Genomic DNA, 23,073 nt, shown 5'->3' with positions numbered 1-23,073 from the left:
CTAAAGGGCGCCGGGCTGACGCACCCGTATGCGGACGACATAGTGCTGCTAGCTGGCAATGCAAGACAGTTAGAGACCCTTGTGAACATCTGTGGCAATGCAGTGACAAATCTAGGCCTTACGTTTAGTACAGAGAAATTGGGAAGTGTGAACTTTAATGAAGACGAGTACTTAAGCGATGTCAATTGGACAGCAGGCCATGCCCACACTCAAGTAATATGAATACTTCGCGTATACTTGAACGAAAGAAAGACTTAATCAAGTACCCACCAAAATATTCTGAAAATAAAGGGGATGCGGAATCTAACAATAAAGAAACATGGAGCACTTTGGAGCCACACTGAATATAACGTGGTGAGTGGTGTATAAAAAAGAGTAATGATGCCAATGGTAACGTTCTCAAGTGCCATTCCGTGCTTAAAATCCTATATGTCGGCGCTGCTGGAAGTTAAGCAAAGATAGGTAGGCTGTTGGCATTGGGAGGGCAAGGCAAAACCGAAAATGAGACTGTGCAGGGTGACATGGGTTGGGCCTTCTGTGAGTTGAGAGAAGCGTAGAGCAAAATTACATTTTAGGTAACGCTCAGGAACATCAATCAAAATAAATGAGTGGCTAAAGTGCACAAGCACCCATACTTGATAAGCGCGGACACAGAATGTAGGGAGAGGCCAAACAATTTGGCAACCAAGTACAGGGCAATTGAAAGCTTAAATCGAGAACTATGAATCTTAAGAAAGAAAGATATAAAAACAGAGATATTGAATTAGATGCAAAGAATGGAAAGGAAAAAAGAGACGATTGACATTTACAACAATGAGAACAAGGAAATGAGAAAGGAAATCATGTACGATAACACGAAGTGCTGTGCTATTTTAGGCTCGAGCCGGTTGCCTAGCGAGAAAAACATACCGAAGCAAATATTCGCAACTGGATGACGCAGGCGTATGCTGCAGCAAAAGTCCGGAGACCACTCAGTGCATCCTAATGGATGCGGATGGAACTCGATGGAAGCATCAACCAGTCAGCAGTCGAGATAAGCCACTGACGTTGAGAATAATGGTTGAAAAAAAAGCAGGGAAGAGACTATTACCACCGCATTCATTGCAGGCATACGTAGCGGTACAAGTAGATAGAGAATTTTTGAGGAAGAGCACGAAAATGAAAGAGAAATGTACAAAAATTCTACAATAAAAAGCATGTATAGGAAGCCTGAGTAACTCAAGCTGGCTATGTAACAATTTTTCAGTATCCCGTTTCAAAGGGGATGCCAATAAATCATCATCATCATCATTATGAAACTGTACGTCAGGCGCTACACCACCGGTCCACACATCTACATTACTGAAACGTGAAGGCTATGCACAAAAGTCAGCACGGATTAGTAGAAATAACGGAGTCGTAACGACTTACGATGACAACAAAACGTATTTTGTAAAATATGGTGAGGCTTCCCATATTACCTCAATGTCCTGTAGAGATTTGCTTAATGACAATAAAATGATTGCCAACAGGAAACAAACTGCATGCTACCGGAGACTGAGAAAGTTTGTTCGTCACTACGAATGTTTCTTATTTCAAAGCACCATACCGGTGGAGGATTGGCAGCAAAAGCGAGATTCTAATTACAAGATAGTTGTTTCGCTTACTTTCTATCCGTAATGCAACAAGGTCAACACAACTAAATAAATGAAGACATTATTTGGTGAACGCGCGCTGGTGTTTCGTCATACTGATTAGCCTAGCCTTAAATACACGAGAAGAAATTGGGCCAATATATTTTGCAACAAAAGCACCATATACCCAAGCCCCTCCCCTTTCGTGGACGCAGTAAGGACACCTAGGAAAGTGATGAACCCTCTTCACGAGCCTCCATTGCACGTAGAGGCATAAAATATAGCGCGAAGAAAGCAACGCTAGTTAAATTTCAGAAGAAAATCTGGCATAGGTTACAAGAAACAAACCAATAGCATCGGAATGAAATCGACTGCGAGCTCACCTGTGTACTCAGTGACATTTTCGCCCAACAGCACCGGCACGTACTCGTACATGATGACGTTCTGTACGAAAAAAAAAAACAAATAAATGTTCCTCTGTTAAACTACAAATTTAGGCACAAAATTGGGTTGCGCAAATGTAGCACCAAGGAAGACTGAAATGGGTAGTCCTCGCGATGTTATAAGTATGCATGCACACTGCCCAGGTGAAATTGGCTTGCGGAGGCTCGCTATTGGCCCTGTCGCTCGCTGTGGTGTCTACTCCCTAAATATATCAAGCAGGATCTATATCTTTTTCCTTGGTGCATTTCGGCTTTATTTTCTGAAGAAGAGAACTGAACTGCGCAGTAAGGCAGCAGTGGAGGCGAGACAAAGACACAACAAACGTGGAAAACAGCAAGTGGTTAACATTTCTTTACAGTGGCGGCGCACAAAGTCAAACTACTTTTCCAAAAGCAAGAGGTACTGGTGCTAATGTGTGGTAGATGTCTTCAGCTTCTAAAATTACGCACGTAGTTTCATCCGGGCCTCTGCTCACGATAGATTTTTTTTTCAAACTGTTGCAGTGGAAGCCTAAATGACCTGTATCAGCTCATTCTACGCTGTACTTGTGTTCCGTAGTTCGCTCGTTAAGTCTACGACCTGCTTATCCTACGTATTTCATGTTAGAAGACAGCGGGATGGAGTACACTACATTGTCCCAGCAGACAAAAACCTGACAGTGTTTCTTAGTGAAGCCTTGGTTACCATTGTTAGTCTGCTGGCATATAAACATTCTCATTCTTCTGTGAGGTGATTCGACGCAGAAAATTCGACGTCTACGATTGCTCTTCTGCCATTCTTCTTCAAATAATTGCGAGAGCCAATGGATATGCCGTATGACTGGTACTTTTCTCATTTTCCCTGGCCGAAATTTCAGTGTTACTTCAGGGTAGGATTCAGAAGGTTGTCCTTGATAGATGATAGCAGGTGCTAGGATTATCAATAAGGCGAGAAACTTGTACAAGAACACTTTCTGGGTAAAAGGACTAACCACAATAAGAAGTAATGGGAGCTTATTTTACTGCCAAAAATAAGGAGAGTTGCGCACGCATGCCTTCTGTAATTTTGCTCGCAAATGAGGTACAGTTTTAGATGGTTTTGTTTAACTGAAACACAGTGTTCCATTTTCCATGGCATGATGTCTTTTACAGCTCACGCGATGATATTGTATGCGTAGCTGCGCATTCCTATGGCGTGGTCTATTCCATATGGAGGTGTGTCTCTCTGACAGGGATAATGTGGAATCACTTGAAATTTTTTCATCAAAGTTATGTGGCACGTGTTGACCTGATGTGTGTTCATGTAGGCCTGCTTTGATTTCTGAAGTGTAACTGGAATTCATCAAAACTGAGAGCTTTTCGCACACCTTTTCGTTAATATAGCTGCGAGTTTGCGCCCGTCCTGTGTACGTCCCTTTCATCGTCCTTGTGTTTTGCGCGCTGCCCTATTATGTGTCCAATAACAAGTAAGCTGGTGATGACGATGATGTGTGCTGGACCAAATCACGCGGACGGAAAGTGATGTAGTTTGTTACTTTTTTGTGTTTAGGTCTATTTCTATATAGGCTTTATGTGCGAAATAAGACACGGAAACGCACACATTCTTAGGCCGTGTCTTATTCTGCGCGTAAAACGCTTCTTGGCCGTGTACCAAACAGCCCGACTGCAGACATTACTAAGCTATGAATCCATGTCATTCACCTGTATCCTTGAGGCACAATCTCGTAACCAAGCATTATTTTGATTTTGGAGAACAACCAAATATTTAGCAGAGAAGAATACATTTCTGCTGTCGGCATGCAGTGCAATGATTTGAGTGTTAGGTAGAGTTAAAATATCATTTATATATATCAAACAAAGAAAGGGACCTAGCTAGCTTTGATTTAACGTGATTAATTTTTGTGTGCTGCAAGCGGTTTGCTAAGTAGCTGTTTATTGTTTTAAGCGGTAATTCTGCTATACCCTATATTTATATTTTAGTGAACAAATCTTGGCTTTATGGAGTTGAGCGGTATTTTTTTAAATATAAAAACAATCCGAGAGTAAGCAGTTTCCGCTTAAAATTGTTATTTATTTATCTCAAATTCTAAATAAAGCCTGTTCAGACCACTTTCTTTTTGCTGTGAAAGCCGAACTGTTCTTCTATGATAATGTCGATCCCGTTAGGGAGATCAGTAGTATTTATAAATAGTTTCGGCTACAATTTTAGCTAAAATGAGCAATACAGAAATGGGTCTGTACTTCTTTAAGTCATGAGGACCGCTCTTTTACAGGGGAGCGGTATGTGGCTGGGGTTGCACGTATTTTTCGTGTCCATTGCATGAACTACAAAAAAAGAGGAGCGTGGTCGACCCGCAGCGGGGGTAAAGCAGGCTTTACGCACTGCTCCACTAGTTACACTAAATATAAATAATGGAATAAATAAATCAAGGTGGATTGTTTCAAGTGGACGGTTTGTGAACAGCACATGAACTCTCGAAGAGACGGCATTGTCATATACGCAAAAGACAAAATGTATCATTTGAAGACAAAGCGCTGCATTGACATGGACAGGAAAGACAACAAGACGTGCACTAGCTATCAACTCTCAACTGATAGCTAGCGCACCTCCTGTCGTCTTTCTTGTGCGAGTCAATCTAGCACTATGACTTCAATTGATGCAATGAACCAGCTACCCCACACTTTGTATGGGTTAGCTGTGATGACACTATCCCTGGGATCATCGTTGGAGACTTCAATGTTGACATTTCAAAACCAGACATGAAATGGTTGACCAGTTTGTGCTAGAAGAGTTCTCTTTGAAGTGCCACATCTATCTAAGTCACACAGTCTACTCAATAACGGTCATGTACAGTGTTAACTTTAGACAATATTCTGTCTGAGGCTGTAACCATACCATATCGCAGTGATCACAAAAGTACCGTCACTACCATTAACAAGTGATGAAAATAAGCGCATGGAACCTTGTGTAACCTTGTGTGTGTCCTACAGCTTCGTGGGTAACCTCTTTCCCAAAGTGAAATGGCTCCTCAATTATTTTCTAAATTACCGAAAATTCTCGAAAATTACCGAAAATTACCGAAAAAGCATCGTCTGCTTTGGAGACAGATTTTCGCCGCTGATGCCAGCCGTTTCCGGGCAACGCACGCTATATGGTGGCTACTATTTAACATTAACATTGGCTACCAACCAGCTCTCAAGGAAACCCCCAACTTGCGACCGGTAAAATTTTAATGACGCTTAAGCATTGCCTTTGAGAGTGGAACACGATGGCAGTGGCTGCTCTTCACGCGTCCCGGCCACTGCAACGTTTACCGGGAAACGCTGGCGGCGAACGTTGCGCACGATGGCAAGGTTTCTCGTAGCGTGGGTCGAGCTCCGGCTCTTGTTTCACACGTTTAATATTGTAGTCTGGGTCGAGCTAACGTGAAAGATATGAGCTGCCGGTGTTTTTTTCCCATTACATTTGCTTGTGGGCTGCCGTTCTCAAAATTCGAACGAATAACTTTGCAGCGAATGAACGGCTAGGTATGGGAAACTTTAGCGGTAGGAGAGTAGTTGGGCATGCGTTGTTCGGAATTTCGTTCCAAACTGCTTTTGCTGAAGCGACGTCCGACGCCGGCCGCGGGACGCCGGACGCCGACTACGGATTTTCTGCGGCACCGAATCCCCAACACTATCGCATCAAAACGCGGGCTGAGAGAACATTACTGGCTGACAAAAATACACGTGACAAGATGTCCATAAATTCAATTAAGGCATACTCAAGATGTTTTATAACCATTCATAACCATTGTTCAAAGCAAATTTGAGACTATAACTAGGTAGCGCTGCTAGTTATCATTTTACAGACATTTGCGTATGATCATAACGATGATGTGTAGGCAGCTCCTTTGAAACAGGGCAGTGAAAAATATTCACCTAGCCCGTTTAAGCTAATTTATTCAAGTCACCTCACAGGCACTAAGCATCTGAGCATTGTGTGAGGGGAGATTACAAAGGTAGGGGAAATTCAGGAGATTGAGTAAGATGATTTTACAACGCTTATCGACTGTTAGTACCTATCACAAAAACGCAAGAACATCTTTATACAATAGTTAATGACACCTTAGTAATTAGAAGATATGGCGGTTACTTCGAGTCTAAAAACGTGCAGCTCATTGACTGTAAGTACGGATCACTACAACGCAAGAACTTCTTTACACAAAACTTAATGACACGTTAACATGTAGAAAATATGGTGGTTACTTCGGCCCTGAAACGAGCAGAATCACGAATGTTGACGATGTGTTCCGGAAAACCATTCCTGTAGATGATAGACTGTGGCAAGGCGGATGAATGATATGCCATGGTTCTACCAGAAATGCGATGGTAGGTTAAATGGTTGTTTAAACGACATGATGAGCGGCAAGGTTATATAAGGGGCAGCGTTGAATAACTGGCATTAAATACTATCTTGTGAACTGGGTATGCTATATATGCTTGTCAGTGCGGCATTTTCTCTAGATATTCTTCTTATTTCTTTTTTCTTCCTAAAATCTTCTATATCTACCATTTAGCACTACTTATGCCCCTAACGAATGCAATCCTACAAATTTGTTCGCTGGTTTCTTCCCTCCAATACTCTACACGTATCTTGCGCATATCGACTCCTCACCGGTCAAGCCTTCCATCCACTTTAAATCGCAGCGCTTCTGGAAGGTGTCGCTGGGTGAAAAGCTTCGCCTTCCATGAGGATATGCATAGTGGTCTCCTGATTTTTGCTGCAGCGCACACATACCTCATTCTGATCTGAATATTTGCTCCGGTATATGTGTTTGTTCTTAGACAACCAGCTCGAGTCTCAAATAGCAGGGCATCGTATCGTGATCGTACAGATCTTTCCTTCTAATTTTTCTCTTGTAGCTCTTGCAAATGCACTTGGTCCGTTTTATTTCCATTCTTTGGATGAAATTTACTTTCTCTGTTTCTCTCCCTTTCTTTCTGATGACTCGTGGGTGTCTATTTACACTTTCAATTACCATGCAATTGACTGCCAACTTTCTTTACCTCTTCCTCCATTCAGTGTCCACGCTTTTTGGGCACGGATACCGGTGTACTTAGACGTCCATTTCTTTTAATCATTCCTGCGTCATTCTTCACAACTAATTTCACTCTGTCTCCTCCGACTTTAAAAGAAGCCCAACCTAAGTCGACCTTCACTGCCTGATTTGTGGTTTCACCTCGGGCTCCCGAAGCCAACAAAACTTTAGTTCTCTTCCAAGCCCAAGAACATGCCCTATTGGAATCACAAGAATGTCATTGACGAATGTTAGCGCTGACACCATTGCTTCTGATCTGATGATTCCGCGCCCTGGTAGAAGCGCCCCCTATTAGAAAAAATTCGCCTCGACGGTCACGCACAGGGCTCCGTCGGCGGTTGGTATACATTGCCGTTGTTAGCTCTTTCTCTCGTTATTCGTCGTGCTCCAACTGTATGTGGGGCGTCAGCGCCTGGAATGGTTGGGCAGAAACAAAGTGAAGAATACGGTGCCGCTTTTTCGAAACTGTCCGACGGCTAATACTTTTTCGCGGCGGAAACTTCAAGAAAGGTGAGTGGCTGCTGTGTCTTTCTGTTACGGCGTCAAACAAAATTGCGTGTTATGTGGAGATGACACTCAAAATAAAAGCGCGAAGTATGTTTCACACATCAACGACAAGACCCAGTGCCATGTTGAGCTTCAGATATAGGCCTGTTCAACGCAACAGGAGCCGCGGCGCTTAGGGATCTGTGAAACAAAGAGCAGTACTGTTTGTTTATTTCCAATGTGAAGCACACGAATGCCGTTTCACGTATGCCTAGTGCCATTCATTCTTTTTTTACGTGCAACTGTATCGAATCATTAACAATTTTGTATTATTGTGCATCAGAAACAAGGGAGCGATGTTTTGGGCAAATTATTTCAAAGTATCTTTAAGCAGCAGTAACACGCCTCGGAACGTCCAACCACTTTAAGAAGGAATCTACATCCCAAAAAATTCCGATAGGTAATTGAATACCAGTGCGTTCTCTAAACAAAATGAAGCATTAAGCAGCTCGTACTCGCGATCTTGCGCAGTTCAAAAACACTTGGTACGTGAAGGGCATATTGAAGCAGAAGTTTCGTTGCGTGCCTAGTTTGGGCGCGGCCACTTGGCTCCTGGGTGCTGTTGGGTCAGCCGCTATCTCGGCAGATATATTTTTGGATATATATGCAAATGTTATGGTAGACTAAACAGGTCTGCCATTTCAAGCTGTCAATGCCATGTCCCCTACGCGTTGGAGAGTTGCGGATGCCGAGCAAAGTGCAAATGGCAGGACTGAATTTATTGAGGGCCTCTGGCGTGATAAAAGCGGTCGCGTTGGCCTTGCGCGAGGAGGAAGAAGAGTGGTTGGAGGTGCGAAATGCGCCTGAAGAGATGGCAGAAAGCGAATGCCGGCGTCGCTTTCGTTTCTTGAAACGAACAGTACGTTGAACAGCTTCCTCTGGCGCGCCGAAACCCGGGCGCCGAGTCGGACATTGCGGTGCCATGACATCTCTTTGTTGCCTCTTGAAAAGCGCGCTATTGGTCCCGTCGTAGTTTTTTTTCTTGCTGTGTGCGACCCCACTCAGCGACTACTCAGCGACCAAGCATACAAAACTACCTGTTTACTAGTATATTGTACCCAAGCAGACGACAAACGAAGCGGCACGTAAACTTCCGAGGAGTGCGCAGCTTGCTGACTGGCTGTACTTGTGCCGCCCGTCCTGAAAAGTTTTGCCCACTTTGAGACTTTGCAGCGACGGAGCGCGTTCTGTTCGAGACCAAGATGTCCGATTGCACCCCCCCCCCTTTGGTCGTTCTCTAGGATAGATTTAAAGTCTCCGGCTGCTTCTGCGGTGACGGAAATCATGATGCTGGTGCGCGGCGAGATACTCACTTGATCTTTAAGTACACTTCGGCACATTGACTGAGGGTCCTGTTTGGCGGTATTGTTTGATTGCAGACAGAGTTATCAACTTGGATTTTAAGTCGATGACTACACTGTGTTGGCACAGGAAGTCTATAGCCAAAATTAGGCCCCGTGAACATTGTTCCAAGATAACAAAGGTCGCAGGGTAAATTTGGACATGAACTGTCGCTCTTGCCACGCAGATTCTTCCAGTCAGCGTTGGTAGGTGACCTCAAGCTGTCAGCATTTGAGGGCTGTCCCACGTTATCAACATAATTCAACTTTATGGCGAATGGTCCACTGGTCACGGAGTAGTCCGGTACGGTGTCCACTAGAGCATGTCATTTCTTCCATGAATCAGAAAATCAAGGTCCGTAGTTCTTGGCTTTCGGTTGTAGTTGGGTCGTGGCGTCGGATCATGGGTGCGTCGCTTTAGGATGTAACTGGAACGTCACGTCGTCAAGTCTTTTTCTTTAGGCGCATTTTAGGCTTGCAGGCTTCGTCTGGGTGGCTGCGTGTATTTCCTATGCTGTTGGAATAGATCTTAAAGCATCGTCGACGGTGATCTTCGTCATTTACACGCAGAGCAACCGCACCGCATTGGTTGCTAATTTATTTCTGCAGTTACGGCTCAGGGACCATCCACGCGATGGGCTAGTGTGCTGTCGGCGCTGCGGCAACAGGTAGTGGCCTGGTGAAAGAGAATGGGACGGTCGGCGAGAGATCCACTGAGTGTAGGCGAGGAAGTTGGCGATATTACGAGCCCATTCACCTCGCAGTGGGCGCAGCGCGTTAACGGCAATGCCTCGTAGTCTCAAGTAGCAGTAGGGGCATCGGCGGTACACATGGCCGGGTGTGAAAGCAGAGCCGGCGGCAGTGTGGAGCACGCCATACATCGACCATCCTTGGGTAGCTGCGCTGGGCGACGGGCGGATGAGCAGGCGGCTGCGGCGGAACTGTGGCCTTACCGAGCCCTGGCGGGGAGGGGGAACGTGACCTACGGCGGCATAGGTCATCGCGTTCGCCTAAGGTAGCAGCCATTCATTGTCTCCTAGTGACGGCTGGATCTCCTCTCGGGTGGTATCAGCAATGAACCCTACTTGAATCTGCATCCACAGGAACATCCTGCGCAGTTCTTGGCGTACAACGGCACCGATGATGCCTCCGAGCTCGGCGGAGCCTAATGCTTGGATTTCGCCGAAAGCATTTGTCGGCTGTATTGCCGAGTGCGCAGTATCGGCGTCTTCTGGATGGCCGTGACTTTCGTTACAAAAAATTATCCGGCTGTATTGGGTTGATTGCGAGTAAATCCGCCGTAAAGCTATCACTTCACATCACGCATGAGGAAGCGAACGTTCTTGAATAATCTCTTTCTTGTAGATCTAAATGCTCTCGTTTGCGAGCGGCGTGTGGGATTTCACCATCGCTTCAGCTATGAGTGACCTCTACAACACGATGATGGTGATGGTGATTGCAAGGTATCCTCTTTGTAATGTGGCCATGCCAAGTAGTCACCTAGCCTGCCTTATTAACCAGGTGTGTTATGCATCTTTTTTCCATATTATTTTGCATTTATATATTTAATCAATTTTTCTTCGTAATCTACCTTGTACCGTTAACTATACGTGTAAGAGATTCCGTAGTATCAACCTGTTCCCTGATTTATTTTCCACCAATACTCTAAACGCCTTTTGCTTATCTCGACTGCTGACCGCTTGAGGCTTCCCTCTACTTTAAACCAAAGTGCTTCTGGAAGGTGTACGTTACCTACGGCTCCCATAGGGTCAATCCCTTCGCATTCCATTAGGATGTGCTAAGTGCTTTCCACATCTTTGCTGGACCATACGCATGCGTCATCATGTTCCAAATATGTGCAGCGATATGTTTTTGTCCTTACGCAACCGGCATGAACTTCAAATGACAAGGCAGCGCCATCTATGTTATCGTACAGATTTTCTCTTGAGATTTCTTTCTTCTCATTCTTGAAATGTCCATGGTCCTTTTTGTTTCCGATCTTTGCATCCAATTAACTGCCTCTCCTACTTCCTTCCTGGTGGTTGCCCATTCACAGTTTCAGTTACCCTGTACTCGGTTGCCAACTTTCTTGACCTCTTCCTCCATTCGCCCACGCTTATCAAGTACAAATATTTGTGCACTTCAGCTTCTCATTTATTTTCCCTCAAGTTACTGAGTATTTCTTCAAAGCATATGTCAAAACAACAAAATATCACTTGAACGTGACATCTAGTGGAGGTGCGCTGGCGTTCATGTGCCAGACGTCCTCATCGTGCCCAACACCTCCACCAGTGGTCAGGTTGCAGTGATGATAAAGAACACGGTAGGAAGAACTGCAAATCACGAACGAACTATTTACCGGGCGAACCAGTGCCCAGAAAACAAGTTAGTCTAAAGCAATTCAACATTTGCTAGCCGGTGCAATGCAGTCCCCGAAGAAAAGATAAATAAGTGGACGCGACAATAGAACGGGGATTTCTGTTTCACAGAATCACTGATTCACCTGTATTTATATTTAGCCGTTTCGTATGTGCCAGTAGGAAGGCGCCCGTTCTTGGCCAATCCTCCCGAGTCCCACTGTGACACTAGTAAAGAATCCCGAACTGTTGATTGATAGGTGCAGCCCTTCTATGAGCATACAACGCGCCCTCACCATTCTTTGCTCGACATGCGTGATACATCACCTTCGCGCTTGTACATCTCATACTGTGCATCCGCCTCAACTGGAGTTTGCGTCTTGGTATAGCTGCTGAACAACGCTGTGCATAAAGAGAAAAATCTGTCGCAATAAAGTTGTTACCTTTGTGGTCTATAAACAAAAAAAAACATGTGATTTGGCATTGCATAAGATGAAAGCAAACACAATTGTACGGATCAATTGCCTTTGGATGAAAACCATTCCCTTAGCAGTTCATAGAGCTTAACTTCCATAGACTCCAACATGTGCATTGGATCTGCGTAATTCTTTAAAGAGTGATAAATTATCTGTTTTGGCGACAGTTTTCTGCAGTTAGTGTAAATAGTTGCAAACTCATACTGATAGCAGATTAAGCTAAGTGCCTAACGATAAAGAGTTCGCAGTTCGCAATTGCCAAGTGTGTAAAGTTACAGCAGGACACGCAGCCTACACTCAGGCTGACAGCCCGCACGTACAGTTGGCGGGAAAACTGGCTACCGTTTTGCCATGTAGACAAGTGCTTAGAGCATTGGGGACATGTCCCTGGATATGTGCCGCATAGACAACTTGGGTTACGGGGTATGGAAGTGAGCTATTCGATATTTAGGGGGAACAGTGCGCACGTACCGTTAAATATTTAGGTAACAAGTTTTATTCAACACAAGCAATCTGTCCAACTTTACTCATTAACTGACGATTTGTCTTTTTCTGTTGTCTGCGTATGCATTGCACTAACGCTTATGTTACTCAACGCCATTAATGAAAAGAAGGTTTGCACAATTCCTGCTGGGCAGCAACCAATCATTGTGCTGTACGGGCACACGTCATTGACCGCTTCGTTCCGCTAAAGCAAACAGTTCGAAGGAAGTAATTTTCACGCCCAGGGGTTACTGACCTGCAGAGCCGCAGTGACGTGCCTCCTGGCATGAAGGAAAATATCTTCGTCCGTCCAGTCCGGGTGCTCAGCCTTAATACGCAAGGCATGCACGTTGTGGTAGCGGAAAAAGAGAATGCCAAACGCCAACAGGCCCGGGTTCTGGTTGGTCCGCGGATCGCCCAAAACTGCGTGCATTAAAGAATTGGAAAATTGAATTTGTAAAATATACAATACACAGAATTTTTTTTAAAAATGTTGTGGTTCTTCATGAGATACATCAGCGAAAGATCTCCGGTAGCATAAAAGGCGTGCTTCTTGGTGTCTCTGTATCTTATTTGTTTCTTTTATTGCGATATCAATTATGTCGACACTCCACGCGAATTGTTGTCGTCAACGTTGCCATGAGGTTTCGTATTTATTAAGGTATATGTATGCTACATGCGTCTTTTCTTTAATGTCGGTCCTAGTGAAGCACACTTTAACAAAAAGAGAAACCGAAAATTGTGCAACGAAAAATACCAAATCGATTGACAATTTCAACCGTCCGTGCAGCTGGAGAGGCACTCGCGTTTGAAATTCTTTGGGCACTGTCAACAGCTCTACCCTCGGCAGCCACTCAGGGACACACTGTTGCAGTATTTACTAGCATTCCTACGGAATTCCCATGTGCTCGTGGAACAACCGCCGGACAGGTCGCGTGCCCTCCCTGCACTGAAACCCCACCATGGGGGTGCCCCATACACAGTGCAGCACTATCGTGCAGTCGCATGGTATTCTGTCGTCGCTACTAGTGTTCAGAAATCGTGTACCATAGATATCTAGTGGAAAGTAGTGTTCGCTGAAGCAGGTCCCAAAAATATACCTCCGCTCAGCAATGGAGAAAAACATGATCAATGGTCTCAGGTTTCTTACAGAGAAGACAATGTGTGCCCCAAGGTAGAAAAAAAAAACATTCTTCTAATAAGCTTTTTTGTGGCAACATATGTGTATGGAATGTACGGGGAAAGTGGGAAATGGGAATTCAAGACTGTGATCAAAACGTGAACAAGGTAAAACCAGGAGGCAGCGCTTCGAAAAGTGGACTTATCATTTTCAAGGCGACATATGCTTTCCTTGGCACAGTATATATAGGTGGGGTTCTTCTTAAGGGCAGGGGAGCTAACGCGGGTGATTGTAGCAATAACCGAAGATTTGTTAGCGGTGAGGGTGTAGAATTGAAAATAGAGTGGTGCTATGGACACTGCCAGTGAGACGGTCATGTATCAACCGGCCTGTCAACGACCGTGTGCACAGCACCTCTATGATCTGCTTCGCTGGAGGTCAGTGGGCCATCGTTTCCCTGAAAGAAATAATAGAAGGAGCGGCATCAAACGGGGCTCTTGAAAAAAATAATTGCTGAAATGAAATAAATATATCAAGAAAAAAAAAGAAAGGGAGGAAAAAAGTTTCAAAATGCATGCGGCCGTGTCCCCCACCGTGTGCATTGCAGCCCTCTATTCTAAATTCTACACCCTCGCTGCTAAGAGACCTTCGGTTATTGCTATAATCACCCACCTTACCCTCTCTCGCCTAAATAACAACCGTACCTATATATATTGTGCCGAGGAAAGCATATGTCGCCTTGCAGAAGACAAGTCTACTTGTCGAAACATTGGCTCCAGCTTTTCCCTCGTTCTTTTGCTCACCTTAATGTATTTTGTATGTAGTTTAGAGAGCGAAGAGCTGCTCCTGGGCTATTTTGAATTCGATTAACTCGTTTTAACAGATCTATGCCCTGGCCTCCACATTCAATGGCCTGTTATGTAGGCACAGACAGTGCTAGACCAGATACCTCCCGATACAGCCTCTTCATGCATGTGACATGCTACTCCATGCTAGATGACATGCAGTGTGTGCGGGCTATATTGCCACACCATCCACTCACTAAAGTTCATCACACCAGGTATTACATTTTTAGCAGAATTATTCCTCAGCCTTTCAAGAATGACATCGCACAAACAAGTGTCAATAAACAAAACACCAAACGCGCGTGCCTTTCGTCTTACATCTTCTCATACTTAAATATTAAAAGCGCGAAATAATTACACACGTCAAACATGAAAATAATCTGAATATAATAGCGCGGCTGCACACGAGCCTTGGGACCGGCCTGATACGGAAACGTGGTGGTAAAGTCTCCAAGAAAGCCGTTGGCTTGAATTATTACCGTAAATGATCTTGAAGCAAACAGAGTGCGAAGAAAACAAAATATAAATGAAATTGTCGGATGTCAGTTTTAAAACAGAGGACCCCTAGCACAACGAGTAGCTTTTTGCTTAGTCATCTTACGCTCGCTTCAATTCATGCTGCCAGCGTACAGCTACAGCTGCTAGTACAGCTACTTGTTGCCACCGCATTCATTGTTTCTCCAGTACGGCGAAACTGTGATCTTTTCTCATTCTCTTCTTTGTGACGGTAATTGCAATGTTGCACTCGTTCTATATAGTTGGTTGTATTGGCCATGAAAATATATCGTGGTGTCAGCATCTCAAATATCTAGTGTTTCAGAGGACAGTAAGTGCTCACTGTTGTCTGCAACAGTTAGGGAAGCTTGCCTCAGCGCCTGCAGAGTGGACGAGTGAAGCTAGATCTCATGCATCTCCTTCAGCGCCGTCGAGTGCTTTGCCTTTTGTCGTGCTGCCGCGCAGTTTTGGTGGCTATATTCTGGAACGTTCCTCCATTCAACACTCCTCCTCGACTGAAGGAAGTGTCGGACAGCGCCGCGCCTCGGCAGAAGTCGTCAATGGTTCACGGCAGTTCCTAGAAAATGTACCCACTTTCTCAGTCCAGAGGCGCCGCTATATACATCTCTTCGGAGTGGAGGAAGAGCTTCGAGTTACGAGTGGCCAGGGTAGTATGACAATGGGGGGTACGGTATTTTTACGCCAGGCCTCTTTTTTAAATTAGGCTTTGTATACTGTATGGCAATATCTAACGTTTGTTGGTGCCAATTGGGCCACTTGTTTCTTTAAGTACGCATTTTGATTTTTAAGTTTTCAAGAACTTTTAAACTCCACCTGTGCCAAATGACACATCTCTTGTCCTTGAACTGGATTCTTCCAAGAGACCAACATTGCTAGCACAGGAAATAAACCACACATTTCAATATTTCACAACAATTCACTAATTAACTTAATCAGTTTAGGCCACATATTGTAATTTACAAGTTGTAGCCGGTTAGTAAACAAGGCATATAGACTTGACATGAATATCCTGGGTAACAGTAGTTTCGCAGTATTCTTTCCAAAAGTGTGAGACGAAATACATGGGCGTTCCAGACGATGAACAAAACGAGAACAAGGTAGAAGCGGGAACCAACCATTCGACAAGTGGACTTCTCGAGGCGACATAGGCTTTCCTCGGCACAGCATATATGAGGAAAGCAGAGGACGCTCAGCTTATTCCTTGATCTTCATCTATATATGCCGTGGCGACAAAAGTATATGTTGCCTCGAAAAAGGCAAGTCCACTTGTCGAAACATCGGCTCCCACTATTAACTCGTACTCGTTTTGCACATCGTCTTGAATTTCCATCTCCAGCATTCCCCGCGTTTTTCATGGCGTTCCAGTTACCTTTGTCCTTGAATGCATAAATAGTGTTTGGTTAAAAGAGAAGGCGGAACAACAGTGCCCATTTGCGGATTGTTTGATGGGCGCATGTCTCCAAGCTGGCGTCACTCTGCAGGTTCACTTTAAACGGAAACGCCTTGCGAACTCACCGGCGACAATGCTTAAATTGCTGTTTTCCTTAAGTAAATATTTCGGGAGTTCCGTGAATATTTTTTTTTAATTAGATCAATATGTGTTCCGATTTCTCGTGCGTCTCCGTCTCTCTGAAAAATCTGGCTCACGGACGTACTAAGACGGCGTTCGCACTCGCCTTCAGTGAGATCGTTATCTACGTGCCGCGAAACGTGGCTTCATTTTCGGCGCAATGTCATGGTGGAAGAACCTCGATCAGTTAACGCACCGGCAAATACTGTTGGCGGCTGGCAGCGCGGCAGCCCGCCTACCTGCGGGGCCACGCTGGCGCTGCGCTGTCACGGAGCGCTGCTCGACCGCCGGGACAGAGCCCGTCCGGAGCGGCTCGACCAGATTAGTGCCTCCGCGTCTCGTGTTACGTTCAGCCCACACTATGGGAAACAAATTGGACAGAAGACGACACCCACAAGCGCTGCTTTCAAGAATGATTTATTTGAAGCCGAACAGCGGGTTTGTATAACCGGAGGCAAACTCACACATGCAAAATCTCTGAGGCAGCGGAGAACGACAGTTCCTTCCCCGAGCAAAGGAGCGCATTCTTGTCCAAGATTATCTGTTGTGGAAGATTTAATGAATAGTCTCGTCGATTTAAATTCATGTCGGCACACAAGGATATATAAAAAACAGGGACAAGAAACGGCGGCTGCTGTAGGGTGCAGTTAACCAGCCATCGCGTCCGCTGTTGACATTATTACAATGCTCTCTAAGCCTGCCGTTCAGACACCACCCCGTCTGCTCCACTTGGTGTTTACCACACAAAAGTGGCATCTGGTAAACAAGCCCTTCTTTGAACGCGAAATAAAGCCCCCTGTCATTTCCTTCACAGTTTTTTTTTTAACGCGGCTTTTTTTATCAGCGATTTAATGGCTGATATTGCATATTTTTCCCAACTTCATCGTAGCCGCAAAAATCATCTTAACGCATTCGCCGTTGCGCCTACCTTTGTCGCGTTGTGGAAAATATCTTGCAGGTAGGGTCTAATGGTGATTATTCTCCGACTTTCGGAAAAATTCGTTGAGCTGACCTGCCAGCTGGATGTTGCTTTCCTGAGTAAGGCTTCTGTGATTGACTTGTAAACGCGGCCAGGCTAGCCTGCTTACTAGAGGCAAGTTTCTTTCAGTCAAAGCAGGCCATCGAAAGATAATAGAATTAATTGAGAGCACTAATGGTGTCTGACGGTGCTCCTCTTTACAACTTGGAATGCGCAGAGCTGAATGGCAGCAACGGTGCTTTTCCACTTAGAATCCCACCCCCAGCACGTGTGATCTTTATGTAAATAAAATTTTATTCCAAAGAACCTCATGTAACAATCGTCACCCAGAATTTGAAGCTTGAGCGCCAAGAGTGGCAGACAATCACGAACAACTCTTATCATTCTAAAAGCTTCAGACTCAAAAGAACATTTCTAGAAATAAGTAGAAACAGGTAATAATTCAAGCACATAAAATTCCTAAACACTTCCGTAACCGTAAGACGCGTCAAAAGAACTTTGTCAAAACTTTTTCTTTGCTCTCCGCAACGCCGGCAGCCCATTTCTAAGACTAGCAAACTGCACTATGTTCTCCGAGTGGCAAGTTGGCGAAATTATTTGAGAGCCGCAATAATCATAGCTGTAAGCCCGTTTCTCGCCATTGCTGATGCGGTCAGGGCTCACTCTCCAAAAATAACGTCTTGTTTCGAAAGCTTTAGCTACGTTTTCTCTTAGACATCAGTGCACATGGTTAGCGTTTCGCACTTGTGTATATTCAGTGATTCAGAGGAAAGCGAACAGGTACTGTGTACTGCTCCTCCAATCTGTTCAAAGTAGCCGCCACAAGACCAGCAAACATACCTGAACATGTGTGAGCGCAGAACACAATGAAAAGCAAAATAATCTTGGAACTATTTGGGCCAGCATCGAGGCAGAAGAAGCCATCGCGACGAGAGAGGCTACAGTGATGACAACAATTTCACAAAAGTACCATGCGAGCAGACGCCGATGCTCGCACTTTTAGACTCAAACCTCTATAACAACTTTGTAAGCAAATCAGGAGCGCGCTTAATTGTGCCGCACTTGAACTTTCTCAACTGGCACTGCACTCTCACGGCACCTGAACAGAAGTTTATTAAGTGCAGCTAAATGCACCTAAGTGCGGCACATGCCGCATGTTCGTGCTGCATGACGGCATCCTCTACCGCCGCAATATCAACCCTGAGAGCTCTGAATTGCTTCCTAGTCATCTGCGATCCGTCGTTTTCGAACAACTTCACGATGCACCGACGCCGGGACACCTTGGAGTTTTCGTACATCCGACTGCGTATTAAGCCGGTTCATCTGGCCGGGTCTCTACCGCTCTGTGCGTCGTTATGTCGCAACTTTCGAATCGTGTCAGCGCCGGAAGAAACCTCCCCTGCCACCTGTCGGACGACTCCATCCAATTGAAGTTCCCTCTGAACCGTTTTTTCGTGTAGGCCTTGACCTGCTTGGCCCTTTTTCGACGACGACGACTAGAGGGAATGAGTGGATCGCTTTCGCAACTGATTACGCGACACGCTACGCGATAACAAAGGCGTGGCCGACTAGTTGCGCAACTGACGTGGCCGATTTTCTCCTTCACGACGTCATTCTCCAGCACGGTGCATCTCGACAGTTACTTGCAGACTGCGGCCGCTGGTTCTTGTCTCGAGTTGTGGACGACCTCCTCCGCTCTTGCGCCACTAAGCACAAGCTATCCACCACCTACCATCCGCAGACGAACGGTCTTATGTCCCAACCACTGGCACGCGTCGGCAAGCTTCGGCGCGCGCCGACAAGCGAACGTTTCGCCTCGCGTTGGTCGGAGGAAGAGGGCACGCAACCACTGGACAGAATCTCTGACGCGCGCCGAAGCTCGCTCCTCGGCTGCGGCCCACTGTTGCTGGACTATTTTGCCTTCATCCGTCAAAGTCCGGCCTAAAACAGCCTGCTGTAAACTAAGCTTGAAACAATAAGCTAGTGATCTGTACGCGCTTGTAGCTATATAAAAAAAAAACGTTTGAAAAATGAATATACGCCTGCCGCAACAGTTCGTTGCTATTTTTGAAGTAACAAGAGTGCACAAAATATTGACATCAGCGCTCGCGCTCGCGCGTCGTCTGTCTGCAAGATCGCTTTGCAAACAACTGCACGAAGATGCCATAGCATATCAAAAACTGTTGTACCATTTCATTTTTGGTAGCTCATTGCACAGCCAGCTATGTAAGAATTACGCGTGCAAAGTATCACTGAAAAAATCTGTTGGAAATTGTCACGTAGTAGTGATGGTCAATAAGTAGTGCAGACTCAATCGCAACGATAGCGGCGAGCAATGTCGGCAATCGTCGAAAATCTCATCTGCGGGTCAAGCGCGTCGGTTTGCATACGTCAATCGTCGAAAATGACAGCCTATTCGCGGGAGCCCGCGCGCCTTCCAGAAACTACTACACAATTCGTGTCGCGTATGCAATCAGCTTGACAAGGATCGTCGACAACAGACAGAAGCACCGATAACATTCGCGAAACTGCCGATGCGTTCAGGCGCATCCTGCACCGAGCGATAAGGTTCAACATCTTTTAGCCGATGAAATACGGTAACTGGATACAGATAAAGCATCCATGTCAATATAGTTATGCTAGTTGGTGCATGAAATAAACGTGAAAGAGTGGATTCTGAGAAAATCAGCACGAAAGGATTGAAACCCCTCTAGCATTCACAAAAGAAAAATCTAGAATAGCTAAAATTTATGTAATTCGTAACTTGTCTCCCCCTGATTCTCGATTCTGTCAAATCTAGCCCATGGAGCACCTCTATTATTCTAGGTTGTTTTGATGCATCAACATCACATCCGGAGGCCTTCACATTGAGTGCGTTGCTACAAAACATTTTCACAGTGTAAGGGCCATGTTCTATTCTAACTGCTTTTCACATGTCAAGTTTCTCATTACATTAACGAAATGACATACCGTCAGATAATGCAAGCTTGAGAATTGTAAGGTTTTAATAGGGGTCTTTCGTTGCCCTTTCCCAAATCGTACTATTGAAGCGCATATTCGAGTGTATGGGAGCAGCACATCTGCATAGTAGAAGAGACATATAAACACGTTATTTTCACAATTTATACACTTCGTCACCCCAAAAAGAAATTGCAGTTTATTGTTTTCAGCCTGCTATGAAGTTTTGACGGAGAAAGAGATATTCAATTTGGTTTGCGAGGCACGCAATAATTGCTGTGGCATATTATTTTATTGCACAACACTTGATACAGTAGCCAGCCATTATTACAACTCAGGAGAAATTAATACCACAATGTATATGATCAGGCACATAGCATGTTATTATGGCACTTTCTTAATTCATGCCCTTTTCTTTAATTGCACAAAAGCTACTGCACTGAAATAGTATACTAGTGCATACTTAAAAAGCACGATTTTATACTACGATAATAATCAATCATTCAAATGTTTACTGTAGTGCCCAGGAAAAGCTAGAGAGCTTTTGTACTGGTGCACTTAACGAGCCCAATGTGAGACAAAATGTACAGAAAACATGAATGTGGTGGGCAAAAAAATGCAAGACAGAGAAACAAATAGGGAGAAAAGGAAATGAGGAAAATTAAAAAGAAGTTAATCCTATGTGATTATCTGCAGATACACAAAACACAGGAAATGAACTCTGAAGCATGTTTTGGAGTCGAGTCTTATACAGCACAATCTTGCAACAAGGCCAGGCAACGAATGTGGAATGCTACCTGGTATACCGTTGCGGTGCGAACAAATGCATATGATCAAGAAGCATTAGGGAATGTATAATGTCATGGACCACATTTTACAGGGACAAAAGTGTGATAAATTAAGTCTTGAATCTAGAGGTGCGAGTTGAAGTATATTTGAGAAGGCTCAACTGTGGTCGCCAGAACGGCAAAAGTGGTGCTTTAAGATAAATATCAATTTATTCTGGATGCGTTCAATGAGGTCAGATTTATATTTGCTCCTTGCACCACCTCCTACAGAGGCATACTCTAGTAGTTGGAGGCACACAGCAGAATTTCAGAAACACAACAGGTGAGCGGAAATCATTCAATATAGGGCATGCAATTCCAAGAGCGTGAAGGGCATGTTGTGTAATTATCTATGCAAAAAGAAGCTTAGCGTTTTGTCGAAATACACAGCAAGATCTTTCATTTCACCGACCCTAAGGAGTGGAGCATCACGTAGGGTGTATCAAAATTTCACATGGTGCGTTTTCTGCATATAACTTGATGCCATAGTATTGGACGCATTTAAGAGTACTTATTGTTTCTGCACCTGTCTGAGAGTGAAAAAATGTCTTTTTGGAAGTCGATGCAGTGGTGAACACTGTTGACAGTGTCAAATAGTTTTAAGTTATCGGCACACAAGGTCATGCTGTTCATTTATTAAAATGCTCTTAGCAATAACAGAAAGCGAAGAATGCAATATCAATTCAAACACTTTTGACACACTGCAGAGGATAGATATAGGTCGGCAGTTAGTAACTGCAAATGAAAGACAAATCAAAGACTAAAGGAACACAAACATAGCGTCGAGCAGGATAACAAGAATCTAGGCATCCATATCAGGAATTGCCCCTCAAAAGGTTGCGCCACAGAATTCAGACGCTATGAAGTGCTGAAGAAACACAATGACCAGCTTGTCCGGGAGATAATTGAGGCAGCCGAGATTACGAGACTTCGTGACCAATGCGTTAGCACGCCGTCCACGTTACTGACAAAAAAAAAATAACTTGAGCTTTTGCATGCTCAAAAGCATCTTGAGTGCAAAAAAGAAAATAGTGCGTGCTTCACATGATGTGCGATCACGTGACTGCGACACGCGTGGGCAATAATTATAAGAAGCCGTGTTTCTTTCGAAATAAACGTTCTTGAAAGTCAGCGCTTGTGGTGTCTTCTTGTCTTGTCTCTTGTTTGCATTTTGCGCTGTTAACAGCAGGATGGAAAACAAACAAGCCTAAGGTGATATTCTAGCGAAATATGTTTCCATTCCTTTCGAACACAAGAAAATACACATACAACAAGCACGAATGGTGCGGCAATCGTGATTCTGTTGGCTGTCTGAGCAGACGATCGTATCGAGCCCAGCGCAACCCAGTGGGCAGGTTGGATTAGTCGGCGTCGTTCGAAGTCGCTTTGTATTTACGTCGCACTGCCACAACCAACGGTCGTCGGTCGATCGGTCGTGTGGTTGTCGGCCTACTATTACAACACTGTCTTTCAGGAACACTGTCGCGCGCGTCGTACGTCCAAGGAACTCAGACTATCGTTGGTGCCGGCGCCTTCGCGCGGGCGGCCATCATAGCATAGCAGCCGGAGGCTTCGCAGCCTCCAATTGGTTGACGCCTGCGACGCGTCGCAGCCTCTGATTGGTGCACGCCGGCACAGCTTCACCTCGCGTCGGCAAACTTCTAGCATCGGCAGAAGACATAATCGCTGCTCGTCGTCACGCTTCGCCATGTTCCCGACCGACGCTTTTGACGGTTCGGCGCGTGCCGAAGCTTTCCGACGCGTGCCAGTGGTTGGGGCATTACGGAACGTCTCAACCGAACACTCAGAGATGCTCTCGATGTACGTTTCCAACATTCACCGCGACTGGGACGCCACGGTGGCCTACGTGACATTCGCGTATAACTCGTCCCGACATGACACCTAAGGATATCAACCCTTTTATCTTTTGTATGGTCGCG

General features: G+C 45.0%; 1 protein-coding gene across 3 annotated transcripts in view; it reads right to left on the bottom strand.

The window, feature by feature from the left end:
- Duox (dual oxidase) overlaps positions 1-23,073 on the bottom strand; it is a 448,965-nt gene that overhangs the window by 253,751 nt on the left and 172,141 nt on the right. For all 3 annotated transcript variants that reach the window (XM_065437132.1, XM_065437133.1, XM_065437135.1), the window contains 2 exons: positions 12,575-12,741; positions 1,997-2,057 (listed from right to left, as the gene is read on the bottom strand). In XM_065437132.1, the coding sequence (XP_065293204.1) occupies positions 1,997-2,057; positions 12,575-12,741 (228 nt within the window). The remainder of the gene's footprint in view (positions 1-1,996; positions 2,058-12,574; positions 12,742-23,073) is intronic.

Source organism: Dermacentor albipictus, chromosome 1 (genome assembly GCF_038994185.2).
Source record: "Dermacentor albipictus isolate Rhodes 1998 colony chromosome 1, USDA_Dalb.pri_finalv2, whole genome shotgun sequence".
NCBI classification, from domain to species: domain Eukaryota; kingdom Metazoa; phylum Arthropoda; class Arachnida; order Ixodida; family Ixodidae; genus Dermacentor; species Dermacentor albipictus.
The sequence above is the reverse complement of the archived record's forward strand: the minus strand, read 5'-3'. Positions and strand labels throughout refer to the sequence as shown.